The following is a 14,880-nucleotide window of genomic DNA, read 5'->3' as shown; positions in this document are numbered from 1 at the left end:
CTAGTACCAGCGGTTGTCAGCTGGGGGCATTCCAGCTTCGGCTCATAATGTGTTTATTGCATTAGTACAGTCGGCCTGTCCCACTCCCGCCCCACCAGTTCAGCCTGTTCACAGCTTTCTGCTCATTCTCCAAGGAGGAGGTCTTTATCCCGGGGTGGGCACTCCGGGCACCTCCTCTGCCCAGGTCGTTGCTCTGGAGCCTTGCTTATCTCCCTCCTCCCGACCAGCCGGCCCCTGTGCCCCGCCTGGGCCGTCCCTCCCAGGGCTACATTCAAGGGTTATCCTCTGTTAATAAATAAGCCGGGGAGGCTGCCCCTCAGCCAGGGCCTGTAGGTCGGTGTCTCCATCAACCAGGGACCAATGTGCCAGGCCCCCTAGCTGTGCGTCCTCCACGGTCTGTCCTCCCCCTGTCCTGCCTGTAGCCTCCTTCCCTGTACCCGGCGTGGACTGCCGAATCACCAGTGCGCTGCGCTGCGCGGCCCCCGCTCAGCACGCGGCTCTGGGGCGTGCCTTCGCCGGTTTCGGCCCTTCCTCCGTGACTCGGGAGGCGGTGGGCGCGACTCGGGCTGCAGACGACACATTCGCAGGGAACTCGCGCCACCGCCGCCCGGCTCCACCAGCTGCAGGAAGTCCCGGTACCAGAGCCTGGGGCCTGGAGGGGCTACGGGCACAGCCTCCTCGGTCCGGGCCAGCCTTTCGGCCTGCGCAGCACTCAGCACGTGTAGCACCAGGCGACGCAGCGACTGCGAAAAGCCCTGCTCCACAGCTGCGCACAGGTACACGCCAGAATCCCCGCGCCTCAGTCCGCGCAGCAGCAGTCCCCCCGTAAGGCGCTCCGCGCGCTCCTCCATAGCTACCTGCAGGCGGGGCCAGTGGGAGGCAAAGGCATCGGTGTCAGGAACAAGGAAACCCGGCTCCCAGGTCGGGCCAGGAGAGGTAGAGGGTCAACGGTGGCCAAGCATGAGCAGGTAAGGGACTCTCGCAGGTGTACCTTTGAAGGTTGGGTGCACTGGGACCAGTGGTCTAAAAGCTGAAACCCTTACGGGACCGGACGAGACCGGACGGGACTGGACCGGAAGGGGGGGGTGGTTACCTGAACATGGGGGCGGGGCGGGGGCCTCAATGGGCGGGGCGAGGGCGGGGCTCCTCTCGGATGGGGGAGGGGGGTGTCAGGAGTCTAGTTAGATGGAATGGGGCCTCACCAGAATGTGGAGTTCAGGTAAGGGACCAAACTGGACGTAAGGGGTCTAGCTGGACGGCGTCTCACTGGTTGGGGTCGGACCTAGTCTAGAAGTGGGAACCACACTGGCTAGGGCGGGGCTCTCCTGGATGTAGGGGGCGGGACAAGGGCTTGTTTGGGAAGGGAGGGCGTGAGGCTCACCTGGGTGTGGGTCGCCTCCCCTGCGCGCTGGAAGGTCCATTCCACGCGCGCCTGCAGAGAGCGGGGCTCACACTCCAGGAAGGCGCTTCCGCCCTCCACACCGAACACCTTCCGCTCCAGCAGTGCGGGATGAGAGGAGTCTGGGGAGGGCAAAGGAATGTCAGATTCAGGCAGGGCAGGGTGGGGCGTCTTCAAAGGCCCAGAAGTGGGGCAGCTGGGGCACTCACCGCCGGAGCACAGCGTGCTGGGGTCGCCATTCCTCACGTCTTGCCGCCGGAACCGCCTGCAGGGTGGGGGTTGCATTGGTACATTAGAGCCTCCGTGAGTCCTTCTTCATTTAGCCAGGTGCTGCAAATGATTCCAGGTGGCCCGCCCCCAACCCTGCCCACCTTTTAGCGCTGGGCTGAAAGCGCGTGCACGCGGCCCCGTCCCAGGCGCAGTAAGGGTCTCGCGCAAGGCAGCATTCCGCACAGGCGCGGCCGTGGGCAGCACAGAGGTGCAACGGGATCTGGGCGACCGCGCTCCGCGAAGCTATGTACAGCTGGTGCTAGGGGGCACGAGGGGCTCCGGGCTGACCGAAGGCAGCCCTGTGCCCGCCTCCCATTGGTCAGGGATCCCTCACCCCACTTGACACTGATCAGGGTCTCAGGTCACGCAGTCTAGCAAAGGCAGAACCTATACTCAAACCCAGTGCTTCAAACTACCAAGGGAGGCGTGGAGGTAGGGGTGCCCGGGGAACACACTGGGTCCCTTCTGCTCCCAAGCCTTTTGGTCACTTACCCTCTTGGAAGAGATTTGCATGCTGGTGATAGCAGATGAATCCTGAGAGGAGGAGGAGCGCTGGGATCAGAGATCAATGGGGTAGGGTTCCTCTAGGAGGAGGGGGCTAGGCCTCACCTCAAAAACGTGCAGCTCCTCCAAGAGCAGCCCCTCCCCGTTAGGCTGGCTGCCCTTGGGGACAGAGATCACCTTCAGCACTGTGCCAGCGTCTGCAGGGATGAGGAATGAGTGATTCCCTGTGTTTCCTGGCAGCTAGGGCTGGGGATCTCCTCACTTCTGAGGCCTTTACCCTTAGCATGGTTGGATAGGTGAAGAATGTGGGTTGGAACAATCAGACCAGCATCCAGAAGGAGATGAGAGCACAACCCAGGCAAAGATGTGAAGATGGGACTGGGCAGGGGCAGCTTCCGCTGACAGGTGGAAGAGAGTCTGGACAGAGTTTTATGGGCAGTCACAGCAGGACACTGACCTGTGCCAATGAAGAGGACGTCGTAGTGTCCGTCAGCAGCTGCTACACGGTCTGCAGTGATCTGGGTGAAGGTGTACCCGGCATCCACTTGTATGAAGAGAGGGCGACCACCCATGGGCAGGACCGAATTGTACATGAGGGGGTGGTTCCGGGCAAATTGAATGACGTCATCAGGAAAGTCCTTGGTAGAACTGAAGGTGCCAAAGGTCTTGCTGGGACACTGGGCAGGTGGGGAGGAGGCACGACAGGGATGTGGGTACGAGGGCCTGGTGGGTCCACAAGAGACCTCCAGGTACCCGAGTATAGGGGAGTGCTAATGGACAGAGGTCTGCCCTGCGAATCTGAAGAGAGAAGACCCAGCCTTGCCCTTGGGAGTCTTAGGGGGAAATATGCCCTTCCTCTGAGGAGCCCTGTCTGACGAAGGTGATGTTTTCCCACCCATAACGGAAGGAAAAAACCACATTCACCAAGAAGATCCCAGGCCAAGTTTTCCACCCCTGAGACTTTAAGTGGGTTGTGGTGGGACTCCTGGGGCTACGCACCATGCCAGGCCGAGGGTAGGGGACACGGCCCTGGTAGGACACCCACTGGTGCATGGGCCCTTCCTTGTGTGCAAAGGGCCCCAGGAAGGCCCGGCGCACGTCGTTCATGCTGTACACACACACTGCAGAGCCCTGGAAGATGGTGCTGCAGGCGAAGACATGAGCAGACTGAGGGGCCCAGCAGAGCCCGTTGGGCCCTGCCCTCTACCTCCTGCCCCTCACCTCGATGTGGAGAAGACAGCGTAGAGCAGTGGGCTCCAGCGGTCCCTCAAGGACAGCAGGAACATGTCCTCTGTGGGGAAGAAGCCTAGTTGGGGGAGGGCACACAGCCCTCTGGGCAGCCCGGCTCCTGGGTCTGGCCCCCTGCACTCCCTCTCTCCAACCCCATCCTCTGCTCCTGGCACTCACGGAGGTGGTCAAAGTGCGTGTCACCCTCGACACCTGGCACTGAGCACACCAGACGCGCCTTCAGGAACGTGGTCCACTTGTTGACAAGGCTTCGCTGGCCTCCCACGTCATTCTGCAGGGTCAATCAGCAGGGATGAGGGGGAGGCCCAGACAGGCAAAAGGGCAGGGATGTAGTCATCGGATGTGGCCCAAGGACTCCTCACCCGACAGATCTGGCCAACCCGGGACACAGTCTGGCGTCCCAGTGATGGCGAAGCCTCCACTGCCGACTCACGGAAGAAGAAGTAGATCTTGTCATCATCAGGATTCTCGCTCTCTGGGATCCAAAAGACCTTGACGAACTTGGGCTCTAGCAGCAGGAGGAGTGGGGTCAGAAAGGTTTTGGCCCTGCCACTCATGAGACCCACATGCTCCCTCTCCTTTCTCTGGTGCTCCCAGCAGCCCACGGGGCAGCATCTGACCACCCGGTCTCCAGGTAGGATGGCACTCTAAGGGGACAACATCCAGAGGATCAGGGCCTGTGAGTCAAGAAGTAACCACAAGAGGGCAGCAGAGACCAAGACTACCTAGACACACAGGCCTCTCCCCTCGGCCCTTGACAGTTCTCCAGGCCCTTGGTCCAGAAAGGAGGGAGATGGGATATTGGGGTTTTACCTTCACTCATGAATCTTCCTCTTGAGCAGGAAGCAGATTCCCCCTGTTACTGCTGTGAATACTCTGCTGGGTCCCCTCACTCTTAAAACAAATGACCCTGACCTCTGACAATGCAGACAGACCCCTTATCCTTTCTCTTTTCATGAGTCTGTTCCTTGGCTTGTTCCTGCCCCGGAGCCTTTGCACTAGCTGTTCTCTTTACCTGGAATGCTCTTCCCTCAATCCTGCTGTGCTTTGGGAATTAGCTCTCCCCTGTCCTCAGCAGAGTAGCTTCCTGTCTCCAGTTCTCTTACCACCTGGTCTCCTTTTCCCTTTCTGTCTGTTCACTCACTGGTCTCATTGCCATTGGAACCATCTTATTATGTACCTGTTCTGAGGTCTGTGACCTCAACGAGGGCATGGGCCACACAGGTCTTGTCTGCCCTGCAGCCCCAGGCCCTAGCACAGGGCTTGATGCATGGTGGGTACTTGGCGAGACCTGGCTGCACCCACTGCTCACTTCCTTTATGGGTCTTACTAGGCACCCACCCTGTTGGGGATGAGAGCCCCCTCCCAATAGCTCCACCAGCCTTTCACCGTTGAGCCAGCGAGAATCGTGTGGTTCTGTTCGCAGACTTGGACGCTGGCCCAGGCTGCGGAAGATGGTGAAGTCCCGGCCCATGAGGTCTGCGGCCACCCCTGAGTACAGTTCTTTCCCTGCAGATAGGGCAAGGGCTGCTTAGCCAATCTGAAGACTCTCTGTGGGGAGTGCTTGTAGAGCTCCAAGAGCTCTTAAGGAGTCAGTGATGCCCTGGGGGCTCTCAGGGGCTCTCAGGAGGGTCTAGAGTCTCTGCAGGGCCCTAGCCATTGGACTCACCCACCAGCACGGAGGCAGCCCGATGCCTGGGGTCATAAGGACTCTTGCCCTTGCCGTCCTCCAGCCTTCGAAGGTCTAGCCGGAGCGTGGGCTCCTGGGAGGCAGGGGGCAGTTGTTACTTCCAGGCCCTTCTTTACCTCCCAACCTCCCTCTCTGCCTAGATCTGGCCTTACCTCCAGCCGGTGGCCCACCTCCACAAATGCACAGGTTGGGTGGAAGGCCCCTGTGCCACAGGCCAGCAAGTGGGTGCGGTTGTAGGCATGCAGCAGCTTCACGAAGTTCATGCACTCAGTCTAGTGGGCGGGCAGGGGCAGGGACGATGAGGCCTCCCCCAGGGAGGCAGCGTTAAGGGGTCCCAGCTCGCCAGTGGTACCTCACCCCTTCCTCTCTTCTGCATCAGTCCAGGCAAGTAGCAACATGGGCTTCAGGGGCCCGGACACCCTCGGTGACCAGCTCAGCCCGCCTCTCACAGAAGGGGTGCATGGAGAAGCATAGGCCTGTACAGCCCCCTATGACTCAGAGGCCCCCAAGAAGAATCACATGAGCCTCCACCCTGACTCACTACCTCCAAACTTCAGCCACCTCGACCCCCTGCCCCCATCCCAGACAGAAGAGGCAGGCTTCTGCTGTCTGCGGAGCAAGGGGCCGGGCCTCCCCGCTCCCGCCCCGGGCGGCCGGCACTCACACCAATGTCCTTCCCTGCCCAGTTGCACTCCTCTCGCCATTCCACAGGGGCCGGCCAGGCCAGCTGCGAGGGGGCCAGGGAAGGGGGACACAGGTCAAGGGCCTTTGCCTGGTCTCTGTGAAGAGGGTGTCTGCTCAGGGGCCCACCCCCCTGGGCAGCACAGAGGCTGGGGATCCCTGGCACCTTCTTGGCCCGCTTGCTGATGTCGTCCAGGCTGAGGGAGGCCACGCGGTTCTCGGCACCCACAAACAGACGTCCTCTCTCCTCGTCCACCAGCAGAGCTTCATAGCAGCAGGTCCTCTCCAGCCTGAAGGTCCGGAGACCGTGCTGGGCCTGGAGCTCTGCAGGGTAGTGTTTGCCAGCCATGCTGGGAGCTTTCCCCAGACCCTACCTATCGTCTCTCTCACAGGTGATGGTTGTATATGTGACCTGGCCCACACATGTGAGTTTACCCATGTGTGAGTTTACATTCGCGAAGACAGATCCACCCATGTGAAAAGCTTCCAGAGTGGGCAATGCAGCACCGTCCCCCCCCCACCCCCCCACCCAAAGGAAAAGCAGGTTGAACTCCTCAGGCGTGCCTGGACAAGCAGTGTCTGCAGGCGGGCGCACTGGGAGGCCGGGTGTTGGGGGAGGCTGCGTATGTAGGGAAAGCCAGGACCCCCACCCCAAAGTCAGGCTGAGGATTCTCTGCCACCCTGCTACTAGCCTAAGCTCAGTGCGATGCCTGGTGACCACCCTTCTGTGTCAGGGGTGTGGGGGTGGTGGATGGGACACAGGCAGGATCTGTTGCCACGGGAACAGAAGGGGTCTTCCTGGGAAAGTCAGAGGAGAATATGTGCAGAAAGGCTGGGGGCTGAGGCCAGGACGGGGTTAACTGGAGATGGCCTGAAAGAGCCCCCACTCAAACCTGGGCCAGTGGCACAGGGCAGCAGCAAACTTAGTGCCCCCTACTCACACTGGGTCTCTCTCCTGCCCACCCTGAGCCAAGCCCTCTTGCCTGCCAGGTGCACCTACCTTGGAAGGAGAGCCGAAGGCGGGGAGGGCTGGGGGCAGCACCCCCCAGCACTGCTGCCCAGAGCAGGGCCAGGCCTGGGATCATGGCGGCGGCCGCAGCCTGCCCCATCCGGGCAGCTCAGGGTGCTCAGGGTTCAGCAGGCGTGTGTGGAGGAGCCTTGAGCCGCCCTGGACTCTGCCCCAGGATCTGGAAGAGAAGGAGCTGCAGCAAGGACGAGGGCGGGCTGGAGGCTAGGGGGGAGTCCCCAGGGATCAGATTACAGCCCCTAGGGAAAAGAGGCTGGGGGGTCGCATTCCACTTCCGAGCTCTCCCCTCCCTCCAAGTGTGCCCTGCCTGGCCACAATCACAGACACACCCACGCTGGGCACACCCTTGGGGTCACCCCCACGTGGGCAGGCACCCGCCCCACCACGTCACCCTCCCTCGTAACCCCCCTCCCATAGACACACAGGCATTAATTCACAAACTCTGTGTGCCTACTTCATGCCAGCCTGGGACATTGGGGGACACAGACAAAGTCCCCATGCAGGAGGGGGCAGAGTGCCAACAAGGACTCAGATCAGTGCAGTCATTTCAGAGGGCGCCAAGTGTAATGAGCAAAACAAACCAGTCATGGGAGTGAGAGCAGCGACAGGAGGGGTGAGGCCTCTGGAGGTGGCTGTGCACCCACAGGCCTACAGAGGAACTGAGGCACCCTTGGGGCTGGAGCCAATGGTGTGGGCGCCTGTGAGTGTGACTGTTTCTGAGGGTCCCTTTGTGTTATCTGTATCGCGCGTGCGTGTGTCATGTGTATGCAGGCAGATGTGTACATGTCTGTGACAGTGTGTGGCATGAGAGTTGTATTATACATGTAGATATATGGCACATGTGTGCACTTTACACACGTGTATATGTGTGTCACAGATGCGTGCATGTGCGAATGTGTGTGCAGACACACAGACAAGTGTATGTGTGTTTCTCTGGACATGCAGGTGAGCAAATACAACTGCAGAGACAATCACAGCCTTCAACTCGGAAACATGCCTGAAACCCATTCCTCTGAGGAAGAAGTGCTGCCCAGGAGCCCCAGCGCCTGCACCGCTGGGGCTGGACAGAAGCCTCGGCTGCTGACTTGGAGATGGCTGCAGCCCCAGCTTCGTGCTTGACCTCTCTCTCCCCACACGAGGGTGGAAGGAGCTGGTTACACAGAAATTCTGTGAGCTCAGACTTCAGACCCAAGAGGAATCAAGTCCTCAGGCAGCCTCTCACCCCTGCTTTGGGTGAGCTGCCCTTCTCTCTCTGAGCTTCCGCTGCCTCTGTACCTCTCCCTCCCCCGCCTTCGCCCTCAGGTTTCACCGTCTTTGAGCCAGAGCCCTTCCCTGGACCCCTTACAAGGGGCCAGCCTCTAGCCGCAATGCCCAATCATCCTCCCCAGAGCTGGCCCGGCAGGTGCCGGGCGCAGGAGCCCTGGTGTGGGGCAGGGTCCTGGGGTGCACAACTGCCGAGGGGCATTCCACATCGCTCCCCCCAAACCCCTGCCCAGTCCCGCAGCCCCCGAACCCCTCCCGTGCCAGGACCCCCACCTCCCGCCTTCCCTCCACTGACACTTGCCATCGCCTCTTCCGAGCCCAAGCCCGTGAGGTCTGCGATGCCACAGAACACCGGGCTGCCCTCCCTGGAGAAGGGAAGAAGCCGCGGGGCCGCAGGGCACCCTCTGACGGCTCCTTTAAGGAGCAACCCCCGCCTCCACCAAGCCAGCCGCCGCCCTACACGCGCCGTCAAGTTTATGGGGCGGATCGGGTGACCGGGCAGGCAGCCGGGCCAGCCAGAGTTGGTGGCCAGGCCAGAGTGGAGTGGGCACAAGGGAGGAGTGGGGAGGAGCGACCCCTCCCCTGTAGGGCCTCAGGGCAATAGGGTGCACCCAAGAGCCATCCGGAAGTGGGGCAGCCAGTCCAGGCAAAAGAGGAAGAAGCAATAGGGCCCCCTCCCCAGCCCCAGAAGGCTCTGTGAAGCAGGCAGAGGGAACAGCAGGTCCAGGAGACTAGAGTTCCTCACCTGTCCCTACACAGCTGGGGAGGTGGAGGTGGGTAATGAGGGGCTCAGTTCCCAGGAGCCAGCTGGCATGGGAGGGTCGCAGGTCCGGGGATGGAGTTCTCAACTAGGGGTCCGATGGGCCCCCAGCCCAGCCCCAGCCCTTGCCCCTCCTCACCACTAGAGCCACTTAGTGCTTCTGCCACCTGGCTGGCAGAGGCTGTGAGGACAGCAGTTGGGGCAGGAAAGGAGGGGCCCGAGAGGGCCAGGCGGGGCAGACAGAGGTGGCAGAGGCCCTCAAGTTTCACTTCTGCACTGTGGGATGTAGGCCCGTCCAGAGTCCCCTCCTGATGGGTGGTTCTGCCTCTCTGCAGGGGGGTGAGGAGCATTCTGAGTGACCTCTGTGATTCAGGACACATGGCTCTGAAACCTCGGTGGCTCAGTTGGGAAGGGTCTGGGATCTTAGCCTGAAACTGACCCTGGTGGACAACCCTGTTTGTACTGCCGGGGGTCTGTCTGCTTTGGAAGAGCTGAATGTTGACAATGGCTGAATGGGGCCCTCGGGTCCACCTGGGTGAACGTGACAGGGCTTGAGGATGGGCTTTCACCCCTCAATCCCCATAAAAGGCATCTTCCCACAACCTCCCCAAGGCTGCTCAGCAGCTCTGCAGTTGATCAGTGAGGGAGGCTGTGTGAACTTCAAGTTCTGTGGCCCGTCCCCTGCCAGCTTCCCTGGAGTAGTGGTGTCTGTGTCTGTGTCTGTGTCTGTGCCCAGCCAGGGTGGGGCCGTGCCCTTCTTTCCTGAGCCTCGAGACCTAGTTTTCCTGAATTGGCCTGGCTGGCTGGCAGAGGAAGAGTGCGGGTCAGGGGCCTTCGGGAGGGGAGTGGAAGGATGCACCCCAGCTTGAGCTCTTGGGCTTCTGGGAAGCAGCCTCTTTCTCCTCCCTGCTTCTGCCTTGGACCTGGGCAGCCTCCCCTGGCCCCATGCAAGCAAACAAAATTCTTTGGCTGTTTACAATTTTCCACCCTACCAGCCAAGATCAGCAAGTGCCTTTGAGGTCCCCACCCACCCCTACTGTGCCCCCTACCTGCCCCCAGTGCTTTTAGTTCTTCAGGCTCAGGGTCATGGTCTCAGTTTCATTCCCTCCCAGCCCCGTGTCCATACTGAAAAGTAGAACCAGGACCCCCACCATCTTTCCAACATTTTGGGGCTGTCCCCGCCCACCTGAGCCCTCTGCATTGATTTCCTTGCTTCTTGGAGCAGGAAGGGAGATCTGCAGGGGTGGGAGCTCAACTTGTCCCTGTCCCCACAAAGTCTCCTTTCTGCTCCTCAGCCGCAGGTCCAAATGTATGCCAGACCCTGGACAGACACCTCGCGAAGGCAGCACTCTCGGAGCAGGGTCATTGTCTGTGAGCTACTCTGGACTCTGGGAGTCTCTAAGGATTCTGGAATCAGTCAGCCTGGGCCCAAGTCTTGACAGAATGGAACAAACTAGGAAGGTAGCTGTATGGCTACCTGCACCACTGCCCAAGGGCCACCTCAGCCTCCTGACCTCTACCCTTTGCCAGGGTACCCATGGGCAAAGGCCTGCCTGGATTCTTGCCCTGATGCTGCCTATTAGTGGCACAGCCCACCAAGGCCTTGGTTTTTCTTTCTGGAAATAACTGGATGGTCCTGCCAATCCTACCACCTGCCTCCTCACCCCACCCCCACCCCCATCACCAGCTGGAAACTGTGCCCTGCCTGGACTCTGGGTGGTGCGGCTAGGGTAGGATATTCATCTGAGGAAGGCTGGAGACAACGCTCCCAGTGCCCAGCCTGGGCTGGGTCAGGCCTTGGCTTCCCACTCACACCTGTTTTAGCCATTAAGGCTGGTGGCTCCAGCGTCACAACCTTCCCCAGTTCTGGCCACGTGGGTATTAGGACACGCTACCCTGAGGACTTAGGCATTGGGTTGGGGTGAGATAGGGGGTAGGAATGGGCCCGGGGAAGCCTGACTGAGAGGCCTGACTTCCCTGACAATCTACTACCCACCCGGGAGGAGATTTCCTGGGAGAAGGTGTTGGGGCCCTTCCCCCACCCGCCCCCAGCCTAGTATCCATGCTCCCAGGTACCCTGGCCCACCTTTTTGGAAAGATCAGCTCTTCCCCTCCTTGCCTGTTCCCCTTCCCTTCTGAGGGCCATGTCAGTGCTGAGGTGGAGGGGCCGAGGGAGGGGCTGCCAGGAACCCTGGGCCTCTGGTTGTGGCCCTGCCCCCACCCGCTCCGCCCCTGCCCTCCGCCTCCTGCACATTCCTCCTGGGCTGAGGTCAGCCCCTCAGGGATGGGGTAGCCCCCCCCACCAGCCACATCACAGCTCTCCTCTCCCTCCTGTTTTCTACATTGCCCAGCAGGAGGGGGGAGGGGCGAGGCAGGGGCGGGTGGAGCCTCCTTCTCCCCTCCTCCATAGTTTACGGGAGTGTGGGATGGGGTGCCGGGAATGCAGCCAAAGTAGACTAGGGTGGCACACCATGCTTATTAACATGTATTAACATAAATACTACCTTCCCTTAATCGGTTTGGGTATAGCTGCCCAGTAGTGCAGGCTGCGGGGCTCTGGATGCCGGGGTGGGGGTGAACCTGCCTCAGGAATCAACCCCCTTAAGTAGGCTGGAAGGGGCGTGGTTGAATCCTGACTGCCACTCGCCAGCTGTGTGTCCCTAGGGAGAGACTGCACCTCTCAGATCTCGCTCCTCACTCGCCCTGCGGTTGCAGCTGGCGGGCCAGGCAGGTCTGGCCACTGTGGCAGAACACAGGTGTGCGCTCTTGCTGCCACCTCAGCACTGGGCATCCAGGCCTGAGAGCCTCGAAGCAGACCCTTCACTGCTGCCTCTTTCAGCCCTGCTTCACTAGGGCCCCTTGTCGGGCTTGGCTCCTCTCCTGTCCCCAGCCCCCGCCAACCCTCCGGCCACAGCCAATGACTGCCTCCACCCTCCACCTAAACCTCCATCCCTCCCCTACCCCTGAGGACTCCTCAGTCTTCCTCCAGGTCTCCATCCCAGCCCTAGCAGGGCCAAGCCCACATCCCTTCTCCTAGAGCCCCTGTCTCAGGGAGACCTTTCTGCCTGGTTGACCTGAGAAGGTCCCACCTCCTCCCCCAGCAGCATGCAGCCTGACCCCTTCAGCCTACCGCCCAGGCTGTGCCCCTGTGGTCTGCCACTCCTCCACCCCTCTGCAGTCCCCTGCCCCCCACCTCAGAGAGCTCCCTGGAGCTTGGGGGCTCCTAGGCTTAGCCTTAGGCAACCCTGCCAGTGCTCTGGCCACCCAACTTCTGGGAGGCAGCAGTACTTTCTTTGCCAGGACTCTGCTTGGCCGGTGCCCTCCGGGCTTTTAGGCCATCCTCTTTGCCACCTGCTGGACTCTTCTTCACCACTCAGTATCCAACTCTCTGGTGTCATTTCCTTTGTGAAGCCCCAGATGCCTGTAACACCCAGGTTCAAGCCTCTCTGTGGGGCTCCGGGTTCCCCAGGGGCTATCATCAGTGGGGGCCCCAGGACCCAGCAGAGGACAGACCCAGGGAGATAGGAGATAGAATGTTTGCAGAAAGCCCTTCCACCTTCCTGGGCCTGCTGAGCCTGTGGAGGAAGGGGATGGGAGACTGACGGACAAGGGACACCTTGGGTCCCTCCTTGACCCTGCACCAGCTCCACCAAGAGGCCTTGATGCCCTCTACCCACAATGAAGTCAGAAAGCAGAATCAATAAGAAGGGATATCAAACTGATTTTTCTCCTAAATAAGATCACCTGTGTGGCTTATCTCATGCAAGGGAAAAACCAAGACAAGAAGGAGAAAGGGATCCATGGTGTTGAGCCCTGCCCGCTTGGACACTGGTGCCCACCGCTGTTATTAACCAAGGAGCTGAGTGGCCTGGTGAGTATGGACAAACTCACTGTCATACAGCTATAGCTGCACATATAACACAGCTGGCTTGACGCCCTCCTTGGATGTGTGATGGGGGCTGGCTTTCCCTCTGGGTGTCCAGGAGAGGTTAGGGGAATGCATAGCCCCATGGAAGAGATGCAGGCCTCCAGGACCTCTTATAGGGCAACAGACACAAAGATTGGGCTCAGTTGTTTGGGAGTGAGCCTGAACCCAGAACTCAGTCAAGAGAACCTACAGTCCTGTCCCTGCCCTCTCCCTGACACCCAGGGCAGCTAGGATCTGGCTGGCTAGGCCACAGGTCAGGTGGATGGAGTCAGGGCTTGTGTTCTCCAGCATGGTGGCTGGCTTGGCCCTCTGGGTCTGGGATGGGGGCTGTGGAGGGATGATTTGAGGGATTCTGGGTGGGTAGGGAGTAGGAAGTTTTCCTGACATCAGGAGCCATGGGGCTGCCCAGGAACGTGGTGAAGTGTTCTTCCAGGCCTTGGTAGGCCCTGCAGCCTCAGAGGTCCCAGATCTAACGGGGCCCCCTCCCCGTTCTGCACCTGGCATCTTGGCCTCCACCCACCTGTTGTGGGGGGCCTGGGCCTGAGCTGGGGAGTGGCTTCCAGCCTGGCTCCTCTCCACAGAGTCTCCCTCAATCCTCCCTTCTAAGTCTTCTGGCTCGCAGAGCTTGTCTCTTTCTCTCTTCCCCAGCTGTTTCCCCACCCTGCAAATGGGTTAAAAATACCAAGGCTGCCACACATCAGTAGTCTGAGCAACTATTTGGAGTGGGGTGGGCCCTCTGGGAGATGCATCAGCTTCATGGATGTCTCCACTGGCTGGAGACAGCCTACTTCATACTGGGACCCATGTCTGGAAGCAGGAGCCTGGGGCCCTTCCCTAGCTCTGCCTAAGGGTCCCAGGCCTCTTAGCTGCAGCTGCCCACGAGTGGAGCCAGAAAGATGCACCTTCTTAAGCTGGGGTGCTCTGGGGTGGGTATACAGGGCCAGGGAGCACTGAATCTCTGGCTATGCTGACCCAGCTGGTCCCAGGCATGAGGGAGGCTAAGGTTCAGCCCTGGAAACCTCCAGGCAGTAGGGGATCCGCAGGAGTCAACCTCAGGGAGGCCCTCCCTTAGGATGCAAGACACCTGGGATGAGCCATCCCCCTCCCCCCGGCTTCCCCCAGCTGCCCCCCATGGCTGGGAATTTCCCAACTGCCAAAGACAAGGAGGAATTGAAAGGCCGCCCCCGCCAGTGCTGGGACAATGGAGCCTTATGCCCTCCAAATCAGAGCAGGGGTAGGAAGGCCAGCGGCAGGTGGGGGCCTAGTTGTCTGCACCCAGGGAACCTTTGCTTGCCAGGACCCCACCCAGACCCACGGCAAGCTGGGTACAAGGGGATCCTGGCCAGAATCCTGCAGGGCCCACCCAGGGTGAGAGGCACTGGGTGCATCTGGCAGACAATGCCGGCCCCTCAATGGTCCCTCTGTGCAGGGTTCCCATCAGGAGGGAAGGAAGGAACCATCTCCGGCGCGACTTCCTGCTGGACGGGCATCACCGCACCGGAGCTCCCGCCCCGCCCGCGTATCTGGGGCACAGCGAGGTCCAGGCCTGGAAGGAAGGCAGGGATCCTGGGTTGGGTGCGGGATCCTGTTCTTGCCAGCCGGCCCTCAGCCCTAAGCCTCGGAGGCAGCGGTAGCAGGAAAAGGCCCGAGGAACTGGGGCGGGAACGGAGGCTGGGGGGCGTTGATCTCCTTCCGATCCGCCGGCCGCAGTCTCTCATCTCTTGCCAGCACTCTGGGCCCTGAGGCCGTGCGGGGACTGGCAGGTGTGCGGAGGCGGGGTCCTGGGTCCCCGGCCCCACCCTCCCACCCCCTGCCTTTCCCGCCTCCGCGGCGCCGACCCCGGCCCAGGCCGCTTTGTCCCGCCGCAGGCGCGGAGCCGCCGCGGCCCGACAAAGCTGCCTTTGTGCCCCGCGGCCTCCGCAGCACCCGCTGACGTCAGCCTCCGTGACAAGCCCGGCGGGCCCCGGCACGGACTACGGCGCCCCCTGGCGGCTGCGGAGGAGCTCGCCTCCGAGCCCCGCCCCGTCGAGCCCTTCCCTTAGGCTCAGCTGCCTGCTGTCCAGCGCCCCCGCGCGCGGAACAAAGTCCAGGCGCCTTGCCTGGCGCTCAG

General features: G+C 61.0%; 1 protein-coding gene across 8 annotated transcripts; it reads right to left on the bottom strand.

Annotated features, from left to right (window-relative positions):
- Positions 1–13: 13 nt before the first annotated feature.
- SEMA3B (semaphorin 3B) lies at positions 14–11,055 on the bottom strand. 8 transcript variants are annotated; one of them, XM_060631082.3, is made up of 18 exons: positions 10,929–11,055; positions 6,793–6,979; positions 5,959–6,116; positions 5,776–5,838; positions 5,264–5,383; positions 5,091–5,184; positions 4,811–4,930; positions 3,784–3,929; positions 3,581–3,692; positions 3,395–3,464; positions 3,173–3,317; positions 2,631–2,850; positions 2,279–2,370; positions 2,162–2,203; positions 1,771–1,928; positions 1,609–1,664; positions 1,382–1,521; positions 14–857 (listed from the first exon to the last, which is right to left on the bottom strand). In XM_060631082.3, the coding sequence occupies exons 2-18, from the start codon at positions 6,899–6,901 to the stop codon at positions 456–458; spliced, it is 2,247 nt and encodes a 748-aa protein (XP_060487065.2). In that variant the 5' UTR covers positions 6,902–6,979; positions 10,929–11,055; the 3' UTR covers positions 14–455. The 8 variants fall into 8 exon arrangements, with proteins under 8 accessions (XP_060487065.2, XP_060487068.2, XP_060487071.2 ...); XM_060631085.3 differs by having other exon boundaries at positions 6,793–6,994; positions 10,929–11,006; XM_060631088.3 differs by lacking the exon at positions 10,929–11,055 and adding an exon at positions 8,828–8,996.
- Positions 11,056–14,880: the final 3,825 nt, after the last annotated feature.

Source organism: Panthera onca, chromosome A2, assembly GCF_046562875.1.
Source record: "Panthera onca isolate mPanOnc1 chromosome A2, mPanOnc1 haplotype 2, whole genome shotgun sequence".
NCBI lineage: Eukaryota > Metazoa > Chordata > Mammalia > Carnivora > Felidae > Panthera > Panthera onca.
This window is presented reverse-complemented; position numbering and strand designations above follow the sequence as displayed.